General features: G+C 35.0%; 1 protein-coding gene across 4 annotated transcripts; it reads right to left on the bottom strand.

The window, feature by feature from the left end:
• Positions 1–1903: 1903 nt before the first annotated feature.
• On the bottom strand, positions 1904–20918 carry LOC139754038 (uncharacterized). Of its 4 annotated transcripts, none has more exons than XM_071671023.1 (7): positions 20819–20918; positions 19123–19192; positions 17071–17175; positions 16361–16512; positions 15052–15244; positions 13736–14453; positions 1904–12137 (listed from the first exon to the last, which is right to left on the bottom strand). In XM_071671023.1, the coding sequence occupies exons 2-7, from the start codon at positions 19166–19168 to the stop codon at positions 11945–11947; spliced, it is 1407 nt and encodes a 468-aa protein (XP_071527124.1). In that variant the 5' UTR covers positions 19169–19192; positions 20819–20918; the 3' UTR covers positions 1904–11944. The 4 variants fall into 4 exon arrangements, with proteins under 4 accessions (XP_071527124.1, XP_071527125.1, XP_071527127.1 ...); XM_071671024.1 differs by having other exon boundaries at positions 20758–20899; XM_071671026.1 differs by lacking the exon at positions 17071–17175.
• Between the last annotated feature and the right edge of the window lie 263 nt (positions 20919–21181).

Below are 21181 nucleotides of genomic sequence, written 5' to 3'. Positions count from 1 at the left end.
ATAAATAATGAACACCTTCTTTTATATGTGGTATACTGTGCCAATTGATAAACTGTCCATGCAATACATATTATGCACCATCCCACACATCTCGTTATCAGCCTATGAACTGCCATGACGTCAGAGGTTGCTGTAGCAACGATGATGGGAGAAGCCAGATTACCAAGTACAATGTTGTCCGTATACCACGTACAGAGCTTGTAGAAGAGCAGACTGTGCCATTATATAAAGAGAATGGATTTGTTGGAAAGTGGCATTGCAATATCGTGTTAAATCACATCTAATACATTACAAAACATGTCGTTTTAAAGGTAGTTGTTGTAACGGTGATATACAGACTCCTGATTATAAGGACCAAACACATGTAGTCTGTTCATATAAAACGAGTGTCTGTAAAATCTTGCTTTACCTAACTGATGCCAAAACCAGGATGCAATTCTGCAATTTTACCGTCCTCTAGTCTCAGCCGCAACTTTTGTTTTATCGCATTTATAGGACATTCGAAATATAGGCTAATAAGTCATATAAGAATAATGACGAGGGTAACAAAAAGTAACATATATCTATTTACTGCTGTGTTTCTATTGTATGGTTCAAGTAGATCCCCGTATAATTCATAGTGCCCTTCAGTGAGGTCACAACTGCATGCCAGGTCATGCAAGCTGTAACTGCCTTTCGAGCTGCAAGCACAGCGTCAATGAAGGTTCACGTGAATTACTTATTTATCACGTCGTAACGACTCCTAAGTATGATGGCCATGCATTTGACCTAACCTTTAAGTCAGGCAAAGGCCACTCTATAATACCTAATGATCACTCTCGAGCTTTGAGTTAAACAATTTATTTCCATCCGTTTTTGGCAGGGGTCATCTATCTACTTCTGTAGACTTATTTGGACAGTCTTTTTATTCTAAAAGATTACATTTTTTCTTGCTTCTCTGAAGACATCACAGCCTGTTTTTGTCCCCGGGTTACTGACTACATCCAATCTATTGATACCGCACTTGTGTCGCCAGTGTATCAGTGAAAGTCACTGAGGTGCCGTGCGTCCCTTAGAATTCATACTCTAACCTTCATACCTTCATAAACCTTGGTCATAACTTGAAATAAGTTCAAAATAATACACATTCGATATGAGTGAAGAGTCTGAAATAAATGTGGGAGTGCATCAACACTCTCGGATGCAATCAAGTTTATTCATTGTTTTTATGGAAATGGCATTGTGTAAGAACGAAGTAGAGGTTTTGAGGCTTGACAATATGAAAAAAAAAAATGCTGAAGTAGTTGTATGCTGATGAGTTGTGCGGTTAGCTAAATCTGAGGTAAAGTTGGACAGAATGGTGAACCAGCTTGACATGTTTGTATGAGGAGGAAGCTAAAAGTGAATGGTAACAAATGTATTTGTTTTAAAGAGGAAGGGAGGTTAGACTGTAAAATCATATTTCATGGTGAGGAACTGAACATTCCATAGGAGTTTAAATATTTGGGAGTAAAGTTTAGTATGGACGGAAGTGGGAACATTAAGTTGAAAGGAGTCATGCTGAGAGAAAAATAGAGGGTGCATTGAAAGCTTTGGTGAAAAAAAAAAATAAAGCACAGTATGTGGAAAAAGTTTGCATGAAGGAGTACTTGTCCTAGTCCTGAAGTACAACTATGAAACCCAAGTGTATGTTGGTCAGGACAGATTTACAAAGAAAAGCAAAGGAGATGGGTAATTTGCATAATAGAGATGAAGAATGAAGATGTGAGAGTTAGTGCAAAGAAGTAAATTAAAAGGTGTGTCGTTGAAAACCTTTTACAATTAACTTACACAATGACATAGTCATGTAGAACGTGAGGCAGATGATGTTTCAAAGTTTATTCTAAAAGACCAATGTCCCACTCCATACACCGAAATAATACAATTGTCAACTGTGAATAGGTTATATTATTAGTTCAAATCACTAAACATACAATACATTTATACACTTTAGAGGCTACCTTAAATGACAGTATGACAAGCAGGTGTAAATGACTGCACTACCTCAATGAAATGCATAGTAAATGATATAAACATTAATTTTGCTAACAGAAAGAACACATCATATTTTCTGTTCTTTCAACTCACACAATATTCCATAACATTAGATTATTCTCTAAATTGTTTAACATTCGTTTCTACTGTTCTACAGTATAAGCACATCACATCTACACCAATTGTATTCACATAAACAAAGATACAACATAAATGGAGATGCTGATTTTTAATAATCATGAGAATTTTCCTTCAAAGGTTGAATAGAATATATCAATTTGTGCCCTATTATTCATGCTGTAGTTTCCAGATGTCTGAGCCCAATATTAATTATGCCATGCTTTCCTGGTGTGTTTATCACATTGTTTGTCTACTGTGAACAAACCAGCATTAATGTGCTCTAATCTGAAAAAAGTTTGACTACAACCACACTAATTCAGCAGAATTTACTATCCTACAGAATACAATATACACAAAACTTTATCTGCTGTATATGTGCTGCTTGACATATACATGCAAACTCTACAAGACTGAGTGTCCATCTTCCTAAGTCTTATGGATATTTTGTCTGATATATAGTGTGCCATGAAAAATTAATGTATCAATACACATTTACTAAGCAACACATATGCAAACTTCTAAGATATCTAAAGCAAGAGAAAAACACACAATAATGTATAAAAAAAAAAAAAACAATGTTGGGATATCTTTGGTTTCTTGGGAAGGAATGCTAAAAATCATCATAAAGTTGTTTCACTTTTAGTCTGTAATCATTACTGATCTTACATGAGAGTTTCTAACAAACATAAAACTGTAATACTCAAGTATTGTACACTAGTGACAACAATTCTGAAACATATTATCAAAGTTGATACTAAGGACTTGGTAATATTCATTTAAGTTAACAAGAAATCAAATTGCTAAGTCAGTGATACAGACTGTATATAGCTTTACTAACTAAATCAAAATTACATCAAACTTAGAGAATAAAGTGAAACACAATAAAGATGTATAATCAGCTAATGTGATCCACAAAATATCTATCCACTGTAACAATCATGTTCTATAAGCCACAAAATATCAATGGCATGGTGCCCTTTATGTCTAAAGTCAAAAATATTTCATTCCTGAAAATTCAGTGCAAAAAAAGTAAAGTCAAATGTTAAGGATGAGGTAAGTTTTGCAATGTGTGCTATGATAAGCTACAGTGTGTAAACCTACAACAGTACAATTGAAGAATGTAATAAAAAAATGTAAGGATGGACTTAATATGCAACTTTAATACAACTGCACCTCTCTTATCTGGATGCTTTATTGTATTTGGTCCTTACATTTTGTTGCATTTCTACTTTGCTTATCCCTCATTTCTATTATTTCTTCTGCATCAAGTTACTGAAACACCTGTTTTTGTATCATAGCCAACCCAACTCTCATCTATGCTTCAATCTTAATTCAAAATGCCAAGTTATGGTATGACTCTCAAACCCACTATTTAACTTTGTCCTCTAGGAGTGCTGCAAATATAACCTGTTACACATGATAAAACAAGAGTAAAAATTTTGGTTGTCAATAGTTCTCTCCTGTGCAGCTGACTAGTAAACTCAGTCACCTGATCAGCAGTAATCAATGATTTTATAATTTGTGTATCTCTTCCCATTCCTTACTTCCTCTTACCTACATTCCAAGTAAATCTTGACTTTCAGTGTAGCCCATTTTTCTTCTATCAGGTTATGGGATGAATTATAGATACCTTACACTGGTAGGTATCTCACTGAACCACGATGATGTTTTACCAAGAAATGCCTCCTATAGTTACTTCAAAATTGTGAAAATGTAACAGTGTATATTATTGTACTACTATACATCTATTTATTTATTCAATATACTTAATCGCCATCTCCCACGTCTGCGAGGTAGTGCAAGGAAAACATACGAGGAATGGCTCAATTAAAATTAAAGTGACTTCTTTGTTGTACATTGAGAGATTGTTCCAATCATGTTACAATAAAAGCGACAATTAAGCTCTTTTTATATCTTCATTTACTTCAATAGCATCTTCCTTTGATACATTTAGTTTAGTGGATATATTAATTACGATGATGAAGGGCAAAAGACATTACACATTTATAATTTCATCTTAGTTGTGATTATGAACTTGGTTTAGTATTATATATATTGCACGCCCAAGCCTTTCCTATATCTAGAAGAGTCTTCTGACTCCATGATTACTACACCTTTGCTCCTACTTATGTCAATTTTTCAACTAATTTTGGAAGAGCATCTACACTCATTTGCAACTACTAAATGTAGTCTTCTTAACACAGTAAGATGAATAAGAATAATTCTGGTTACAGTGTTCATATAGTATTATAATCTGACCATACACATATAAACTGCTACTCATAAGATGAATAAATTTTAAAATTATGCATTTTCATATAAAAATAATTTATTGCTGAAACATTCATTCAAGTAATGATCAGCAGAATCTTCTTAAATTACTTCATAAAAGCTTTACAGTAATATTTTGCATCACTTGTGAATAAATGTTACTGATTCAGAGATTAAGAGATGGGTGGACATTACTCAAAGTGCCAAATCTGGTATCCAGTGTATACAGTAACCCTTTTATCACTGTTGTTGTTCGCTGATGATACAGCGCTGGTGGCTGATTCATGTGAGAAACTGCAGAAGCTGGTGACTGAGTTTGGTAAAGTGTGTGGAAGAAGAAAGTTGAGAGTAAATGTGAATAAGAGCAAGGTTATTAGGTACAGTAGGGGTGAGGGTCAAGTCAATTGGGAGGTGAGTTTGAATGGAGAAAAACTGGAGGAAGTGAAGTGTTTTAGATATCTGGGAGTGGATCTGTCAGCGGATGGAACCATGGAAGCGGAAGTGGATCATAGGGTGGGGGAGGGGGCGAAAATTTTGGGAGCCTTGAAAAATGTGTGGAAGTCGAGAACACTATCTCGGAAAGCAAAAATGGGTATGTTTGAGGGAATAGTGGTTCCAACAATGTTGTATGGTTGCGAGGCGTGGGCTATGGATAGAGATGTGCGCAGGAGGATGGATGTGCTGGAAATGAGATGTTTGAGGACAATGTGTGGTGTGAGGTGGTTTGATCGAGTAAGTAACGTAAGGGTAAGAGAGATGTGTGGAAATAAAAAGAGCGTGGTTGAGAGAGCAGAAGAGGGTGTTTTGAAATGGTTTGGGCACATGGAGAGAATGAGTGAGGAGAGATTGACCAAGAGGATATATGTGTCGGAGGTGGAGGGAACGAGGAGAAGAGGGAGACCAAATTGGAGGTGGAAAGATGGAGTGAAAAAGATTTTGTGTGATCAGGGCCTGAACATGCAGGAGGGTGAAAGGAGGGCAAGAAATAGAGTGAATTGGAGTCATGTGGTATACAGGGGTTGACGTGCTGTCAGTGGATTGAAGCAAGGCATGTGAAGCGTCTGAAGTAAACCATGGAAAGCTGTGTAGGTATGTATATTTGCGTGTGTGGACGTGTGTATGTACATGTGTATGGGGGGGGGGGCATTTCTTTCGTCTGTTTCCTTGCGCTACCTCGCAAACGCGGGAGACAGCGACAAAGTATAAAAAAAAAAAAAAAAAAAAAAAAAATTATTGAACGTAATGGTGCCAAACCAAATAAGCGAGGTCCCTGTTCCATATGAAAAATGAAAAATTACACTATATATGTGTTGAAAAATGTATCATGTGACTGGATTTTCAAATCAGTTCTAAATAAAATAGCTGTGTAACATCAAAAATTTTGAAGGACTGACTCAACACCCTTTTTTGTTATTAAATAAAAAACTTGCAATTTGTTCATTTTCATTACTCAAGTACAGACTTAGCTGGAATCGGAATAAATACAAGATGTGAGGTTACGTGGTGGAGATAATCAACTTTAGGTTGAGTGGATAAAAGATTTTGAAGGTATAAAATCATGTAGTACATTCAGTAGATTACAGGTTGGTCCAGAAAATATGAGTAAAAGAAAAGGCAGACCATGAAGAAACCAGTATTTTTTAAGAAAATGCAACATGAATGATTTCTAATGATGGTACAATGTAAATACTTAGTGTAAGAAGGCCATGTTAATGATGAATTTAAGTCTCATGTAATGAACCAATCTTAGTATACTGGACATGTGCTGAGGATGTGTATGAGTGACCTGAGCTGCTTTGTGTACTTGATCCAGCCCATGTGCATGGGATAGGAATTTAAGAAAATAAACAAATTCAGAATATGTACTGAAATAAGTATTTTGGGATGTGTGTGCAGTGAAAAAAGTGGAAGATAATACAACATAAATCCCTATGTATTAAAAGATGACCCCATGACAATTATTAAAATTATTAACATCTCAAGTCTTTCTTCTGTGTAATTTTCTGGCAAAATCAAATAAAAAACCACACTGCCATAAACTGCAAAACACTATAAAGTGAATATATACTTCCTAGTAACACCAATAACTGCATGAAAGGAGCACTACTGCTGAAAAATGTGGGTTTTTCAAGTTTAACCCATTGAGAGTAATGATACATCCACTACTGGGCAGTAATAAATTCAATATTGTAATATCATGTGTGCTTCTTTGTAAATATATTGTAATCCATATTCATATGCATATATATATATAATGATAAAGCACTATAATTCCATAAAAAACATACAAAACTTTTTACTACTGTCTTAACACTGACAACATGTTTCCATTCATCAAAAGCAACAACAGCTAAGTAATGCCTAGCCTTAACTTCAAACATTTACCTACATGAACTGCATTTCTTCGAAAAAAAGAACAAGGAATTTCTCTATGACTGTTTTAGTAGAGACATAAACTACTCATTAACATAAAAATTAATAAAACTGAATTATATATATATATATATATATATCTAACCTCAGATGCCACAGCAAGTACCATAAATTGCTGGTGTATATCCCATTGCTTAATTACTATAAAAGTCTTGTCTCACTACCAAAATGCAATAATTTTACACAAATTATGCCCATATTGTAGGTGTGGCTCTAAGCTCAAATGTACTTGCACATTTCATTCACAGCAGAGCTACAGTATGTATGCCTTTATGATTGCATGTAACAAGTGATTTAGTTTGAATGACTATGCTAACATACAATTAACAGCCTCATCTGGTTTGACTACGTTTGCTTGAATTTAGCCATCTTGAAATGGGTTGAGGTCATTAGTGGCATGCCACAAGATTCTATTTAGGGATATGACTCATCTTGAGCTATGTGAATGAAATACTAGGACCGGATACCTGCCTGAACATGTTTGAAGATAACGACAAAATCATGAGGGAAGATAAAAGTGAAGAGTCCAACTTACAGGGGTACCTAAACAATATCCAAAGTTGATCGGATACACAGTTGATGACATTCAACCCATGTAACTGTAACGAAGATCTGATACATTGAAAGGCCTCAACATCAATGTTATCTAGCAGGAAATAAGCTGCAGGAATCTATGTGTGAAGGAGATTTGACCTTAGAAGAACGGTAAAGGAGACAATTTGTCTACTGACTAAAATTAGATTAGTGCATATGATTAAGGAAATATTTTTCTGCCAAATTTTCACATCCTACATTAGATTAAAAACTAGAATACACTTCTCAAGTATGGTTAGTCACTTAAAGGCAAAAAGACCTAACAAAGAAGTTCCAGAGGAGAACAACATAGATAGCTGCAAAATTGCAAAATTATGAGAGGCAAGTTATCGGAAAAGACTGAAGGCATTAACTTTCCCAACCATAGAAAAGAGAAAAGTAAGGGGTGAACTAACGACAATCTTTAAGTTTCTGAAGCAGCCTGGTGATACTGACAGTGAACAATTCTTTAAAAGATGAAGGAAAAGAAAAATCTGAGGCCATTACAAAAATGTAAACAAGAAAAGCTAAAGTACTTCTGTATCATATGCTTAGTAGATGAAAGAAATAAACAGAGCTATGAGATGGATAATGTGGAAAGCATATGGAACTTTAAAAAGCTGTATGATATTTGAGAAAATTCATGAGTTGGGTCCCCTATACAGAACAAACTGATAATTACAAATAAGTAATTACTACATTTTCATACCTGTATCAACATGCTTATATATACAATCAGTCACAGATTTTGCAATAAAAAGCTCATAAAAGAGCATGAGGATTTACTTTGCTAAATGTGATCAATTAGCACAACCACCAAAATAGAAATGTCCATGCCAGAAACAGATCCAGTCAAGAGAAATTATGAGATTTACAGTACACAAATACATAAAAATAATCCACAGTACACCCAAAATATTAGCTCACCTATGTGAAAGTATACATAATCAAGTATGCATAATAGAAAAATAATAACTACTTTTGAAGTCTATCTATTATGATGTTTAAACATTTTTAATCTGTACAAAAAGAAAATGACAAGATGCCTATGCTCATTTTGTTGATCTATATGCAGTTCATCAAATTACTACAAACCATCATAATACAGTATTTATCAATGTTTTATGTTAGTTTCACAAATTTCACTAACCCCTAGGATTCAACAGATTAAAGATAGGAGTCAATCACACATCAAAAAATCAGACACATAACCAATAAGACTAGAGTTGGCACTTTAAGTCCTAAAATAAGGAACACATTAATGTGAACTCTTAAAATTCCCATACTACAGGATTTGATCTTGACAATGCTTTGCAAAAACATCTTACATTAATGTACTGAAGAAAGTATGATGCTTAACCAACAGACAGTGGGTTAATTCTGCAGACTCTTCCTTGTATGTGCAAACAAATGTTGAAGCATCATATGATAATGACCCTCAACCAATGGTAAACATAGTTTCTGTTTACGAATTAATAGCAGCCTATAATTTTTTCTTAATTCTCATCAAAGTTTATACATTTGCTTGGCCTATTTTTTTCAGCACCAAGTGCAGGCAACAGCTCAGAAGACATACAAGTCTACATACTTTCATTACAATCAAACTTAATACATTTATACTACATAAAACACCTAATAAATGCCTTTAAAATCTTAAAGTTATATATTCTCTAAGTAACACAAAGTAACATACATATACAGTATTACTATTCATACAAAAATGAACACAAAGTAAAGAACTAAAAGCTCCCTCCTACTTAGTAAATCCTTCTCTAAACATGATATAGACCATTAAACATTAGCACTCATCACTAAACACACTAAGCTGCCAATTCCACCATTTCTTTAAGTTTTTCAAAATATTTCAGCTCTTTCAAAGCCCATGCATAACACTGTCAAGTAAAACAGGAAAATTTAAGTTTTCTAATACTGAATATCTTAAAATAAACCATACTCTTCTGTAACTGTAAATTCCCACATTTTGGAGAGTAATAAAAGCAGAAAACACATGGATGAACTAAGAGGCCATAGAATAATATGGAGTAAGGTGCAGTGTTTTTTCTTTAAAAAGAAGGATAGTTTACTTTTGAATAAATGACAATTCTGTTAAACACAAAACAGGTGGCAACCATAAAACACCTTTGATGGTAACCTTCAAGCAGCAAACTTAGTATGGTAAACATAAATTGATAGGCAAGATGATAAACGATTTCTGACATAGCCTTTACCAATACAACAATTGTCATTTCATACCCCTAAGGTTATCTTTCTGAAATGCATCATAAGACCCAAAATTAATTGAACAGCATATCTAATATTACTCATAAACTGTAAATGAAGACTAACCAATATAGACTCAATTATGTAACAAGCACTATCCAGGAGAGGGTTGCCAACTTTGGTATCAGATGATGTGCCTTTGTATTAAATAATAATAAAGAACTGAGAAAAGCAGTGGGAAGGAAGAGTGTATCTAGTGCCTGATAAAGAGAATATGAGGATTTTGGCTAAACTTTTGTTGTGTCCCTTGACATCTCCAAAGTTTCTGATAAGGTGTAAAGCGAGTCTTGCTTTTTAAACTACCTCCCTTTGATACTTATTTCTCTCTGTTCCCTAATGCATAGCTTATTCTATGACCATTCCATTGCAGTACTTAGTATTGGAGATTTCTCCATCTTATCCTATCAGTAGTGGTGTTCCTCAGGATTCAATCTTGTCACTTACTCCCTGCTCTCAATAAATTATCATCTACCTTCAATCCTATTCACACCAATTCCACTTAATACATTTCATTTCATCCCCCCTTCCTATCACTAATTCTCTTTCTTGTAAACACACTGTATTTCCTCCCTCAAATCAAACCTGTGCAACACCTTGGAATGGGAAAGCAGTAGCCAGGTTAAATTCACCTGTGCTAAAATGCAATTTCTCCATATTTCTCATTCCATTTTCATTCATTTTCAAAACACTACAATCTAACCCTATAACAAAATAAATATGTTAGGCATAGTCATATCCTCCATTATATCCTGGAAACCCCACATAATTTACTCCTTAAAGACTGCTTCACAATGGCTAGGGGCTTTGTATGGGTGCTGCAATTATTTTGCTTGTGAATAATCATTTACTTATTAATTTATTTTTGCCACAAGACCCCTTTCTAAAAGAGGGTTCTGGTGTCACTAAAGACCCCATTTTCTGGGGATTCTGCAGCCCAAGGCTGTATTACTTCCCATAGTAAGCATATAATGGACTTGCTATCAATCTATATGAAAACAAGTCCTCCCAGAAAACACTTAAGAGATTCATATATGATTTTCTTTCCATTAATTATATTCAATACCTATATCTGCATCGTTACAATAAATAAAACCAGTTGTGCAAAATCCTGGAGAATATAGAAATATCATATTAATTATAATTCCATAAAAATGTCAGCTGTACATACCTTTCTGACCAAAACCTTAGGAATATCAACTGACACCAGGCCTAGCTACACCTTTTTTGGAGTGGTTGGGTGGTCACGTCAAATGACCCTTTAGAAGTAATAATTCATTTACCAGTACACGTGCTTAACAAATGAATACACTATCTAATCTGGGCTCCAGTATAACTTAAGATAGGTCACATAAAGAGAAACTGTTGCATTAACTTAAATGATGTAAAGAATATCAGGTTACTGGAACATTTTCCCCAGCTTTGTTTACATTTAAGTCATACTGTACCAGCAGATATTTACCAAGGTTAATATGTCTACCTTTCAAACCTTTGTGACCAACTTCAAGAGGAATGAGTAATGATGTGACATAATCATTATATCTTACTATCACTATATCAATAATCACTCTAAGGGTATCACTTATGTACACTGTTTTTTAAATAGATTAGTGCTTTAAAATACAATCACCCTTCCAAAGGTAAGAACTAATATCAAAAGCACGTAGTACTTGCAGCTTCTCAATTCAGGTCCAGTTCATTCTGTCACCTGCATGGTCGCAAACATAGACTGCACAGTTATTTATGGTTGACAAATAGGTATATGACTGACAAATGCCATTTACCTCCAAGAACAGCATTTGGGCACAGCATCCACAATGAAGACTTTATAAAATAATTCTATTGCTTTTGTTTTTTCATGAAATCTTATTAATACCTCCCCTGCTTCTTGAGAAAAAGGAAAATCAAGACTGGCAGGTAAAAATGAATATATCAATTTCAAAGTTGCTGTTAAAAGTTTTTAGCACACTTCATTTATAATTTCTTCAAATACTTGAGAATAACTCAATGCACAGGATAATAAAAAGAAATACAAATTCTGAATGAATTACTTTGTTTCCTGTCTTTGTCTTGTCCTCAGTTCAGTTCACAGATTATATCATCCACATATTACCTGGCAATATTCTTCATATAGCACCCACAGTATTTCTCTCAGACCTGAAATTACAATCCACTGCAACCATATGAAATCTGTATTCCAATAACAACTTCACGAAATGATGTACATACATTCAACATCAACTAACAACTTCACAGATTATCGCATCTCTGACGTCAAGTCCATAGAGGTAGAATCTTCCGAAGATGAGGAAAATGTCCGTGTAGGAACATCAGATGAGGTCGATGAGTCAGATATATCCATACTGAGGCGCAGGTGAAACTCCTCTAGGGTTGAAGTTCTTGCATCTTCTCTCTTAACCGATGAAGGACGATGCTCTCGTGATCGCATTCTATATGAAAAGAAAATTTTTGAGTTAAAAATGTGGTATCATGAAAAAGTATTAATCATTACAATAAATGTCCCATTTTGAAGGCACTATGGCATTGAAAATTCCAACCTAACATAGTAATGAGAAAATGAATTGAGTAACTTTCATTCCAAAGGAATCTAATAGGGTTGAAGATTCCTTGAAATTCCAAAACTGAATTTATAAGTTATAAAATAAAGCTCTCCAAAGAACTGGCAATGAACAAGTTAACTGATTTTCAAACATATAATGCTTTGCACATTGATTCAATATTAAAATGTTATAGCATTATTTGAGCAAAAAATGTTGGACTGATTATACACACAGGTATCTTAATCTAAGTCATCACATGTCTCCTGAGTATCATAAAAAAACACTTTTTCCATCTCTGTTTCCACATCTAGCTGACTTATTGTACCATTAATAGCTAATAAAGGTCTCCTCCACCACCAGGCAGGCAGGGGTAAAACTTCAGCTTTCCTTGGTAGATTGTTGGAAGACCTAAATGGATAGTTGAAAGTATATCAAGCTATATCTCTGATGTCCATTCCCTCCATGAACTCCCCACAAAGGGGGTTGAAACATTTATAATTATCAATGTGGGAAAAGTGAAGAAATAAGTAACTCCAAGGGTGGTTTTTGAAGAAGTAATAGGAGGACGCCAGCATAGGACCCTGGAACGAACCCTCATGCTCAAAGATGGTGGTAATAGATGAGAGCAAAAAGTTAAAATTCATAGAACATACTATGACTGTAAAGTTTCAAATAACGAGGTATCAATTAGTGTACAAAATATAATATTTCTACATATATCCATGTTATTCCTCATCAGAGTAAGAAATAATAATACCGTGTGATACAAACAGAAACTTCACATAATTCCTTCTCATTTCAAGGTGAGGTAAGATCAGTCCAGATGAGCTGGACACACCCACTCCTTCCAATCATTTTTAGTGTGCATAATGTAGTATTTCTAAATATACAATCAAGTTATTTACCATGACAAATGTGTCTGTGTAAGAAATAACAGCAGCTAGTTATTCCAATTTCAAGAGATACGAAAAACAAGACCTTTAAATCTTCCAGTCTTATCTCAAGCCGTCAAACGAGTTACCTACATCCTTTCCCCCCATATACTCAGCACTTAACCAAGATAACATAAAGAAAGTTATAAAATTTCTTGTGTACTTATTTTGTATGCCAATCTTCCAATTAACAATGGAAAAAAATATTCTTTTTCTTTAATTCACTCACTGGGATTGAATTTCCAGCCAAGCCTGCTGTTTAAAGGTTATTAACAGTATGTGAACAATGTTTACTAATTCTCTGTTACCTTCAAACAAAAGTAAATGTTCCCAACATGGATATGACTTAACTATTTCTACTTTGCATTCAACATATTACATAATTTTTCAATCAAATACTTTCTGGTATGTTGCCACTTCAACCCTATAAGCCTTCACATCCAATTTCTGCAGCTCAGAGCTGCAGCTTCCCTTAAACATTTCTCGGGGAGATCCCATGATACTGAGACAATGCATAAAGCATTATCATGCTATTTCCAAAAGACTAACACTTACCTGACAGGTGATGAAGGTTGTTGGTGTACTGCATTCCTGGTGGCTGCCTGTTCAGGAGGAGAACATAGACTGCAGTTAGATTCCCCAGCTCGACATACACATTCTTGCATTGCTATTCCAGGAGCTGCACAAGCAGCCTCACTACAACCTGGCATGGCTTCTCCCAGAACTCTCACTTCTGAACCATGGCTAAGATCATTTAGAGGATGTGTGGGTGGATAGTATGGAGGAGGAAGGTCATCTGGAGTAACATCAACATCTTCATACACTTCATCAGATCTGAGTGCAATTTCACCTCCTTTTGCACCCTCAGGGCTAACACTCGGGGGCACTCGTGATGGTAAACAAGATCTTCTAATGCTGCCACCAATTGCGCCTATCACTGTTAGGGCCCCTCCACTGCTGTCTGATGATTCACCTGGAGGAGGTCCAAGCTGGACCATGAGTGAACCAAAAGCAGGCAGAGAGTTGCTAGCCTCTGACAATCTAAATGAATTACCCACAACTTCACTATATGGTGGTGGAGCATCCTCATGTGGGAAGTAAAAGGAGGGAGGTTTCCAAAGAGAATATGGAGGTGTGTGACCATCAAGGAAGAAATCCACATGATCATTTCCATTGCAATATGCAGCATTATGGCAACAAGCATTGCTGTGACAAGGCTCAGAATTAAGTCCACCTGGAGAGTCCAACTGATCTTCATAATACTGCTGCTGAGCTGTAAAACAAAAATTCAGAATTATTCATCAAAGCTACAAATCCAAAGCATGTGCTGATAATACATATGCTAAGTTAGCATCAACCTTAGCAGATTTTTTAACAGAGAAACAAAAACAATATGAAACACCCAATTCATTCAATCCTAATTGGTGTGACCCACTTAGGATATAACACTGCTTCGTAAGGCTTTTTATAGATAATAAATGGAATCTTTATAATAAGCATCTTGCTGGAAAACACTGTAAACAGACTGGACTAAAAAATACTGGAATCTCTTAAAAGTCTCAAGAGAAGCAAAAAATTTGGTATAGGAATAAACAAAATTACAGAAGAAAGGAGGACAGGCCAGATTTAATGACATTACTGTATGAGCATTACAAAACTAAGCCTTTCAGTCCATCCATGAAAATATAAGATGAAATGGAGACAAAAGTCTAAAGTATACATCACTTTATATGTGAAATGAACGTAAACAAAACATGAATAATATGAAGTCTTGATTTACTGCATTCAGCAAGAGTTATAAAAAGCAATAATTTCACGTCCTTCATCAGAAACAAAATGTAACTACATTATAAGAGTTATAAGGTACACACCTCTAAGCCTGCGCTGCCTTAACCTGTGTATTAGAAACAGCAGGAGAGCAAGAGACAGTATTGCAGTCACTGCAGAAGCCACCATGCGTAACCCTAAATCCGTGGATGGGTTGTTTCCAGGCAGTTCAGGAAGCATATCATCCAGACAGATAAAGTCACAACATGTTCTCCCTAGGCGGAAGGACTTACAATCCTGTTGAGAAAAGTAAGCTTGTTAACAACTTCAATCTAACTAAACTACATACACCATTTCCTCACATTTAATAATAGTGGTGCATGCATAAAATTTTCCAAGTCAGGCACACTTTAACACATAAAATGGAAAAGTCTGTAAGCAAGGAAAAATCCTGTGATATTCTTTTCCTATGTTAAAGTCATTCATTTAATTTGGGATATTGCCTAAAGATGTATTATTAATTGATACTGCTTGTTAAGCATTCTTTGGGAAAGCATACGGGTTAAGCTGAGTGGTGAAAAGCAAATTACCACTCTCAATTCTTTTTAGAGAAGGGGCAAAATCAATTATACAATGCTAATGCAGCAAATAGCATAACGAGAAGTGTGTGGTTGTCAAAGCATGTCTGCACCATCTGATATATGTTCAATACTAATTTATCTTTTATTTCAAGTGTAACTTACCTGTGTTGGTGCATATTATCTAGTTCATCATTTCAGACCACTTCAAAAGCCCATAAGATCATATAAATCAGTGTACCATAATAAGGCTCAAAATCTACATTATCTTCATTGAACATACCATCAAATAAACTATCCAAGGCAAATAATGTAAGATTACAATGACTACTACTGCATAAAAACTCTTCAAAATGTAAGTAAAATGTCTACAGTTTCAATACCCAAAATCCAAATGAATGTGTATTTAAGATTTCCATAAAAAGTGCAAAGGAGTTTCTACAGTTTGAATTCACAGTAGTGCTTTATGCCTTTCTCAACTGTTAGATTATTGTATGCTTTTTTGCTGTTGTTCTGCCCTTACAAAAGTGTAACAAGTGTCAAATCGCAAGCATCTCCTCTTCCATGTAATCACCAAACTATGCATTAGTCTACACAATGCTTATAAAAATTTTGGGTTAGCACAATAAGTAACTGTTCTCTAAATGTTTTTCATAGTAAATATTCATATACAATAAATGCATATACAATTTAAGATCCAAAAAACCTCTACAAAACTTCAAACGTTCTTTGATCCCCATGACTTCAGTCTGGAGACCTTCTACCTGTACCTATACAGTATATATAACTCAAGACAGTACCATTATTAGTGTTGCACAAACCCTGTGTAAAATACCTGGGGGGGTTGACAAAGAACAGCCTGACAAAGACGAGCTATGCCCTCTACACATTTGCAGACAGAGCAGCGATCCGGTCCTGGGACAAATCTCTCCCCATTGGGGACACGTTCTCCATCCAGGGCAATGCATTCCCATGATGATTTACCCCCTATAAGTATAATTGATATTTAGTTAAAATCTCACAATTCAAAAATCTGGTACATTATACAAATACTGTATGCCACAACATCATGCTACTCCAATGTATGGGAGCCCACACTGGTAAAGTACCAAATTTCAAAACATTAAGCTTAATACAAATGGAAGGGCAAGATTTAGCATCAACCAAGTATGACATGGTAACTTAATCAGTTCAATATGATTTTCAGTTATAATAATCGTATGAAATTAAAAAAATTCAATAAAATTCAACATAATGGTGATCAGGTGAAATTCTACCAAACTGTCTCATATGTACTATCAATATCAAAATTCAAGTATATCTTGCATCTTATATACCCAGTTGATTAATAACAGAATAGTCCCATACACTTATTTTTCACTATGGATAAAACGGTGTAAAACGTCTTAAATTTCCCACACATAAAGTTTTCAGTTTTGTGCTAAGTCTTCCAAAACATGTATACCAACATAAAACCACTTCACTTTATAAGAATTCAATATCAAGTCATATGCCTCAAAAAAACAACAGAAAGAATGGCAGAACCTGTAAGTATTTCCTGATCTTCAATAGCAAGTCTACCCGGTGGAACTGAGCGTCCCTGCCCTTTGCCAGCCTGCGGGGTTGGGGTCGGGGCTGGGGACCCCAGTTCTGCAAAATTAATTCCCATAATAGAGGCATGCCTGTATGCACCTCATCCAACCCATATAGATGAGAAGAGGAACAAAATTTATGATAATAAACAGGGATAATAAATGGGAGGAAAAAGAAAAAAAAGTGGGGTTAATACTCTTGACTACTTGATAAGTACAATATTAATATAAAGCACATATATATAAATATCAAACAAGACCTAGTCCATAAGAATTCACAAATAATCATCTAAATTCGTAACTAATTAGCTTCAGAGTATGTCATACTAATCTTAACAGGAATACATAGTTTCTACACACATTAAATATGGGGATAGGGGAGAAAGAATACTTCCCACATATTCCCCGCATGTCATAGAAGGCGACTAAAAGGGGAGGGAGCGGGGAGCTGGAAACCCCCCCTCTCGTTTTTAATTTTCCATAAGAAGGAACAGAGAAGGGGGTCAAGTGAAGATTTCCCTCAAAGGCTCAGTCCTCTGATCTTAACGCTACCTCACTAACACGGGAGATGGCAATTTTCCAAAAGAAGGAACAGAGAATTGGGCCAGGTGAGGGTATTCCCTCAAAGGCCCAGTCCTCTGTTCTTAACGCTACCTCGCTAATGCGGGAAATGGCGAATAGTTTGAAGAAAAAAAGAAATATATATATATATATATATATATATATATATATATATATATATATATATATATATATATATATATATATATATTTATATATATATATATATATATATATATATATATATATATATATATATATATATATATATATATATATATATATATATATATATATATATATATATATATATATATATATATATATATATATATATATATATATATATATATATATATATATATTATCATACATAATCGCTGTTTTCCGCATCAGCGAGGTAGTGCCAGGAAACAATTCAATAAGCTTGATATTACATTCAACAAGAACACAACTTTCTAAATGAAATGATACACAAGTCAAATGCATGAGACATTGTTTACATCTGCTAAGTGCTCTTTAAATCATGCTGCTCTCTGCCAGGTATATGAAGTAACCCAGGAGTATTTTCAGTTATCTATAGTGGTGGCATAAGATACCTATTGCCTCCTATCATAACAACTACATTTGTGTTCTTCATTTACCTTTCAGCCATAGCATGACAAGGATGTTACAGTAGACTACCAAATGTGGATAACATCCAGTGGTATTTGCTCTTTACTGATTATAAAAAGGAAGTACAGACAAGGCAATGACAGGTAAAACATGTGTAACCCAGGATATGTCACATCAGAGATATGGTATCTCAGTAATATGCTTCTACCATAAATTCTTATTCCTCCAGGGTAAAGTTAAGGCCTATTTCACTTGTTTTTGTTTTCCTTGTTTTTCTTATTCTTACAGTCTTTAATTTCATACAATATGTTGTGTTTCCCTTTACCGGCACAGACAGCAAACTCCAGGTGGAGTTTTATGTAGAATTCTTGATTCAGGGCACAAATTCTTGAACAAGTTTTTATTATTCCCAGCACCTTATCAGCCATTTTGATTATTTCAGCAACATGATAGGAAACAGATTACTTTATACTGTAATGCCCAGATCCTTCTCTTTATCTCCTGAAAGTAGGTCTCTCCCATTCATAATTTACATTGTACTTAACAGTAAATCCAATCTGACTGGAGATATCATTTCCTCTAAGACCTCCCTCTCCTTGCCCAACCTTTAATCCCAAAGATAAAGTTTGTTTACTGCACTATAGAATATATTAAATACAGACAAATATTCCTTTTAATACAATCAATATCTTACTGGCAAGATAGCCATGTGGTCTGTTTTCTGTGTACATGTCTGTAGTAATCATACTATCTGTGTACATGTATGCAGAAATCATACAATATAATTTCACAATGTCCTCAAAGAATTACTAATGGTACATCTTCTCACCTGCTCCTTGGACAGTACAAAAGTACAGAAGCAGGATGCATAACATGATTTATGTCACTATCACCCGCATCTGAAATAGGCAAAAACATACAATTACATTCATCTTAAAAAAAAATCTAATACTCAACCTTAAAGCAGTATAAATGCCAGACAAGACGTTACACCATCCAAAAAACAATGCTTTGATTAGCAACCACACATTCAAGTCCAGTAGAATGAAACAAAAATACCTTAAACTTCAGCAACCGATGGTTGCATATTCCCCAACTCCAAACAAATATAACATATCCACACAGTCATAAATTTGACAAGCATTAAAAACCTACCCTCTAAACACTCCCTAGATATGTATAAGTTACACGTAATTTCTATCTGTTCTGGAAGTCATCTTTTTCTCCATCGTATAGCAATACTCTTTTAATCCAAGATGCAACTTTTGTTATAAAATCTTCTTACAAAAATGGTGATCAGGTCAAGTCACTACGGACAATTGCCTGAAATTGAGTGATTCAAAACCATGAAAACACAAGAGTATAAGCAAACTATGGGACTTTTCTGTTTCTGGATTTATAGTCTTCCTACATAAGAAAAAATACTGGTCATAACGAGTCCTTCAAATTGATACTAATATTCTGAAGTTCAAAGAAAGGAAGTTCGACTTTTCATGCACAACAGCTTGTGTATCAGATTAGGGTTAAATGGGGGGGGGGGGGTTAGGTTAGGTGTCAATATACCTGGTTGTTGCATTATGGCAGACTTGAGTAGATCAAGTTTGGTTATGTTAATTTGGCTAAATTACAAAAGGATCAACATTCAATAATTATTCTTCGGCAATAAACCCATAAATAAAAAAAACACAAGATGAGCTTTCCAATCAGTGGCATTCATAAACACTCTATCAACTTGTACTTTAGACATCTATTTTTGGAAGTAACTGCAAACCTAAGTCCTTATCATTATCCTTGGATCAAGGAACATTAACTTCAATTCTAACCACTTCCCTGTGGAGTGACCATACAAAACATTTTTCTTCTCATTTACATTCGTTTTAACCACAATAATACCTGTCATACCTTGCAAAATTAAATTAGAATAAATAATTAAAAAGGTGATAGGAATGCACTGAAACTACTAATTGTATAACATGTAATGAATGATTTCTCTCGATCAAACTTACCATGACAAAAACTTACCATGACAAACAATCTCCTAATATTAGCTGCAAAAATATTACCATCATTAACTCTGGACATAATCACAAATATGTAAAAGGTAATAATTTGCGGTAAAAAACTATAAACAGGCAGCAATTATCATCTCTTAAAAATATCCAGTGTCATTACACTCCTACAAACCATTACTTGAGTGAATAACTAAATTAATAACCAGATTAAAGGTCTTTCCTTTGTATGATAATACCCAAAACTCAAGTTCATACACGCAACAATGTATCCTTTTAGTCATAATTGTAAAACAATACCAAAATCTTGACTTAAATGCCTTGTGTGTTACGCTAGCATGCTACTGTTTATTTGCATTTGTATTATTACCAGCTAATGAACTCTAGTCTCCCAAGCAATTAACTACCGGTACACTTCCCACAGTCGACATTCTACTTAACTATAGGTATCATACCTTCAGAAGTTCATGTTCCGGTTATTCACTATGAAGGTTCACACAGTGCTGAGGAACTAACCTTTATTTATCAAAACATGGCACAGCGTTCCTCCATCAGTGCCAATTGTCAACAACTATTGGGTCCGGGACTCACTCGGGAGGGCGGGGCGGGTGCTGCCCTCTCCCGCCACTCTTATACACTACTTCGATCACAGAAAACGAATGCCTGGTTTTGTAGGGGACACAACTTTGTATCATATTTGCACAATCCCTTTACCTTCCTTCCCCACATGTCCCTTTTGATGGGACTCCCTCAACGCTCAGGAAGCTAGCCACATCCACAGGGTGGGGCCACAGGTCGAGAATTTCGATGGTGTGTGTGATATGATGATGTATGTGTGTGTGTGGGGAAACAATGTTATCTTTAACTTAACAAATGAAG

This window comes from Panulirus ornatus, chromosome 16 (assembly GCF_036320965.1).
Source record: "Panulirus ornatus isolate Po-2019 chromosome 16, ASM3632096v1, whole genome shotgun sequence".
In the NCBI taxonomy this organism is placed as follows: domain Eukaryota; kingdom Metazoa; phylum Arthropoda; class Malacostraca; order Decapoda; family Palinuridae; genus Panulirus; species Panulirus ornatus.
Note: the sequence above shows the minus strand (reverse complement) of the source record. Positions and strands in the feature narration are given on the sequence as shown.